Consider the following 5423-nt stretch of genomic DNA (forward strand, 5'->3'; position numbering starts at 1 on the left):
AGACAACTGAACCTTTGGCTCGCAGGTTTTATTTATCCAACCAAATACCCGTCAACGAGATATCTCGGGATAGTAATTACACATATCTTCAACCATTAAAAAAAAAGCAAAAATCAACATTGTATAACATTTTTGAATTCTGGAAGAAGTAAAGAAGCAAAGAAATGATTTTTGAGACCGTTTTTGAAAAATTAAATGGTTCCTAAAGGGGTTAACTCAGTGATTCTCAACCTGTGGGGCGCGCCCTCCTAGGAGGACGCCGTATCATTAATGGGGGGGGGGGGCGTGAGCCTATTCGAAAGAAACATCATCAACATTGACTAATTTACTAAAATCAAAGCAAAACAAAATTCTTACAAAATAAAAAATAAAATACACATTAACACTGATATAACAGGTATAATTATAAAGAGCACTGAACACTAAATTATGAACAAGTTTCATAATAAATCAGTGACTTTCTTGAGCTTGTTTTGTAGAGCAAAGTTTATCGAAACAGACTGTAATATTAGAAATAGACGTTCTCAGTTCTTTTTCTATATTTAGCTGCGATCTATATTTGGTCTTCAAAGCAGCCACTGCAGAAAATCCTGTTTCGCAAAGGTAGGGTGTTGAAAACGGCAATAGTATAGGGAACGTTCTGGTTTTCATTGCAGAAAACTCATCATTTACTCCTGCCCAAAATTCAAAGAGGGATTTATTATTAAACTGTTTCTTGATTTCATCATTTGCCGTGTAGTCAATGAAGGTTTCTTCTTTGGCAGTAGAGAGCCCTTCCGGTGTAATTTGGAAAGGATTCCTAACCCACTCGTAACTACGTATTAGTTTGTCGTCGGCAAAAATATATCTTTTAAAATTTTTAGTCAGCATCGCTAAATGATTTTCAATGGTTACAAAAACAACTTTCACGTGTTGTTCTTCAACCTTGTAAGTTTTAATACATTCATCCACATTTGCAAACATTTCTAGGTTTTTTTGCTTGAAATTTCTGCTCCACAATTCCAATTTTTTACAAAAAATATTAACTGTATCACTCGTATCCAATATATGTGTATTGGCTCCTTGAAGCTGAATGTTCAAAATATTTAGTTTTTCGAATATGTCCACCAAGTAGCTCAATTTCATCAAAAATAAACTATCTCGAAACATCTCGGATTCCGGTCTATTTTCTTCTTCTAGAAAAATAGCGATTTCATGTCTTAATTCAAAAACACGTTGTAAAAACTTCCCACGTGATAACCATCTTGCCTCACAATAAAATAATAATGCTGAATGTAATGCACCCATGTCTTTACAAAGTGCAGAAAAGATTCTGGTTTTCAAAGGTCTCATTTTTATGTAATTAACTACTGTTACAACCGTTTTTAGTACAATATTCAGGACAGGAGACATATTTCTTTGGAAGCCAGAGCTTTTCTGTGGATCATACAGTGTGTCGTCCATATACACATTGGAGACTTTTGTTTCACAAGCGGTTGTAGACTATGAAATTTTCCGGACATTGCACGAGCACCATCTGTGCATATTCGGACGCAATTCTTTCACTCTATTTTTGCTTCATTTATATAATCGTTTAAGATAGCAAATAATGCGAGCGACGTTGCTTTCAGTTCTATTGGTTTGCAAAAAAGTAGTTCTTCTACTAATGATAAGTCATCACAAAATCGAACATAGGCAATAAAATGAGCATCTTTATTGCTATCTGTTGCCTCATCAAGCTGAATCGAAAACAGCTTGTCGCGCAACTTCCCGAGTAGCTGATCCTGTACATCTTCAGCTATATCACAAATTCGACGGCAACAGTATCATTTGATAGAGGTATAGACTCCAATTTTTTGGCAAAATTATCTTCAAACATAGTTTCTACAATTTGAATTGCAGCTAGCAAAATAAGCTCTTCGCCAATAGTGTGAGGCTTTTTACGTCTAGCTATTTGATGGGAGGTTTTATAAGAGGCAAGTAAAGCTTTTTCATTCACAGTCAAAGTTTTTTTTAAAAATGATTTTTGTTTTTCATGTGATTTTAATTTTAACTCGAAGAATTCTCGGGGTTGATTAATGCACTCACTATGAAGCGTTTCCAAATATCTTTTAAATTTATTTGGTTTCATGCTGTCGGCTGCTAAAATTTTTGAGCAAATGATACATAGAGGCCGTTCTTGTTCATTTACTTCAGTAAACGTAAACCCAAAATTTAAGTAATCTTGAGAATATTTTCTTGATTTTATTTTTGGAACCACTCTCGCCTGTACACTTGTTGATACTTCACTAGTATCGAATGCTCGCTTACGCGCAGTTAAAAATTTATCCATGATTTTGTATAAATTTTAGTATATTTACCTACTGCTTGGAATATTTTAATACTGTGAACTGCAATTACTACACGCAAACTACAACATAAACATTCACAATAAATTTAACAGGTGCAGAAAGACTGACTGGACTGACTAAACTGACTCGACTAAGGTCTGGGTCTGAGGAGGAGAACTCGGAACTCGGAACTTCTCGCGAAGAGAGACGATCGGATCTGGATTGGTGTTGTCACATTAATAACGATAAGGTCTGATTGTCTTTATGGCACTCAAGTGTGTGAAAAGGGCCTTAAAAAAATTTCGGTAACACCGAAAAAAGTTCATGTACCAACACCCCCTGAAAATCGGTCCTGGATTTATATATTTTTATTGCATGAGAGGGGGCGCGGTGAAAATAATTATATAAAATTGGGTCGCAAGTGGTAAAAGGTTGAGAAACGCTGGGTTAACTGTTCAAAAAATGGGTTATATGTTTTTTGCGTTAAGAATATTACATAACTACATATTTAAATATTGCATTGTAATAATTTATATTTTTTATATTTGTATATTTTCAGGTAAATAAACATTATACGAAGCTAGCTTACTTAGTTTCAAACAAAGTAGCATCTAGAGAATTTGGTTTCTATCTTCTGAAAGGTCTAATTACATCGGGAAAAATTCACAGAGAAAGTTCACAATAGAAGTAAGATTACGTATTACCTAAAAGAGTTAACTAGAAGTAAAACCATTAGTTAAAAAAGTTTATCACTATTTTTAAATAAATGAAATAGAAATCTATTTAAAAAAAATTAAACCAATACGCCAATGCCCTCCAAAATCTTTTGGCCTCTTTACTAACCAAAATATCTATCGACTGAACAGATTTATAGTTCCCTATGGTTGCGGCTTAGTAAATTTCGGGGTTTCCTTCTCCTGTTTCCTCTTGGAAAACAAGCGAGATAACAACAAAACTTTCTTGAAATTTACGCTGCAAACTATTTGTCTCAACATTATGTTATGACTATTTGAGGTTGAAGTAGAGGAAACCGTATATTTGAAAACCCGGCTGACACGAATGCGCTTTCCTAACAAATCTGAAATTTCTGAGATATTTGGCAGTATAGAAGTTCGTCTTGTTGGCCGACTAGAAAACTAGATGCATATCGGGGATGATATTGGTATGAAACTCTCTGAAACTCATTTTGTAACAATATAAAAATTTCTGTGTAGGAATCCATATAAATCGTGAATTATACCTATCCAAATTTTCACTGTAAATTATTTATGTAAGGGTGGTCCTTAAGTAATTTTATAAAAATAAATAATAGATTCTACACTTCTTTAAAGTATTACGATTTAAGCCAACTTGCTTTAATAAAATGTTGATATTAAGAAAGATACAGGGTGTTAAAGTTGAAATCTAAAATTATATTTTCGCTATTACTTTATAAATGGGGGCTTTTGAGTAAAATTATAATTTGATGCTTACTTTAACGTAGCTGATAGAGGGCGTCACCCTTGCCACATATATGGCATAAATTTGCACTTAATTTTTTTGCTCTTCAATTTCAAGCGCTATTTGTGTAAAAAAATAGTAAAGATGCATTATTTTAACAAAAATATGGTACACCTATTAATAGCTTAAAAACTCAAGGGTTTTCGAGATAATCGCATTTTATAAATCAGCTGCATAATAATTCTTAGTTGTGATATAAATTTGTGCGGTACTGAATACCTGTAGATAAACGTAATTAATAGTTTATTCTTATAAAAACAACTCAAAGATTGTTATGTTACATCACAAAATGCTTGATTATGGCTGCTAAATGTTTTATTGAAGCGAAGCTTCTATCTTCTTCTTTAGGTGTTGTGTCCGTGTTCAGAGGTTGGCCGTCATCATGTTTACAATTTCCTGAAACCTTTCTTTACCGCTCATATAGGCTTCTATGCTGCCGTTGTATTACTTTATCTCTGCAGTAAAATGCTAAGGTGCCTTCTTCTTTAGGTACCGTCTACTCTAAAGAGGTTGGTAATCATCACAGCTATTTTCACTTTTGAGATTGCGGCTCTAAACAAGTCGACGGAACTGCAATTATACCACTTTCTCAGATTGTTGAGCCAGGAGATGCGTCTTTTTCCCATACTTCGTTTTCCCTGTATTTTTCCCTGCATTATGGTTTGTAGCAACACATATTTATCCCCTCTCATAACGTAGTCGAGATATTGTATCTTTCTTATCTTAATCGTATTAATGATTTTCATTTCCTTTGTCATCTTTCTAAGGATGTCCTTAAGGAAGTCCACATCTCGAATGCTTCAAGTCGATCGCCCACCTCTTTCTTTAAGGTCCAGGCCTCCACCCCATACAGCAACACCGAATACACATATGAACGTAATATTTTTATTTTGAGTTGCAAACTAAGGTCTTTACTGCATAGTACTTTTCTCATCTTATTAAATGTTGCTCTAGCTTGTCCAATTCTTATTTTTATTTCTTCTGTATACTCGTTATTTTTATTAATAACCATTCATGTACCAAGATATCTGTATTTTTTTACTTTTTCCATTGGAACCCCTCTTACGTTTAAAATATCTTGTTGTTGTGTTTTGGAAATTGTCATAAATTTTGTTTTATTAGCAATAAGCGTTAGCAATACCACATAAGCTGATTAGACTCATTAAAGCCACAATGGATGAAACTCAGGCATGTGTACGAATACAAAACAACCGGACAGACTTTTTCAAAATCTCGCAGGGACTAAAGCAGGGAGATGGGCTGGCACCAACATTGTTTAACCTGGCACTGGAGTATGCGGTTAGGCAAATGCAAACTGGACGAGAAAACCTACTGACCAATAAAATGGTTCAACTGGCTGCCTACGCCGATGATATTAATATTATGAGTAGAACATCAACAGGAGCACAGGAAGCATACGCAGAGTTAAAAACACAAACGAAAAGGCTAGGTCTGGAAATTAACACAGAAAAAACAAAAATAATGGTACAGACGAGAAGAAATATAATCCCACAAAACATTATGCATGAAGATGACATTGAAACGGTTGGAAAGTTTACATATCTGGGAGTAGAAATATATGCCGATGGAGCAGAGGATGGAGAAATACGAAAA

General features: G+C 34.3%; 1 protein-coding gene across 1 annotated transcript; it reads right to left on the reverse strand.

Annotated features, from left to right (window-relative positions):
- Nucleotides 1-450: 450 nt before the first annotated feature.
- On the reverse strand, nucleotides 451-963 carry LOC140436870 (zinc finger BED domain-containing protein 5-like). The gene has a single exon (XM_072526029.1). It carries the CDS (start codon nucleotides 961-963, stop codon nucleotides 451-453), a length of 513 nt encoding a protein of 170 aa, XP_072382130.1.
- Between the last annotated feature and the right edge of the window lie 4460 nt (nucleotides 964-5423).

The sequence above is a fragment of the Diabrotica undecimpunctata genome, chromosome 1, assembly GCF_040954645.1.
Source record: "Diabrotica undecimpunctata isolate CICGRU chromosome 1, icDiaUnde3, whole genome shotgun sequence".
Lineage (NCBI taxonomy): Eukaryota > Metazoa > Arthropoda > Insecta > Coleoptera > Chrysomelidae > Diabrotica > Diabrotica undecimpunctata.

Bases quoted from the DNA above. Each gene is read 5' to 3' on its own strand.
- LOC140436870 (XM_072526029.1), bottom strand. From the start codon at position 963: ATGTTTGCAAATGTGGATGAATGTATTAAAACTTACAAGGTTGAAGAA.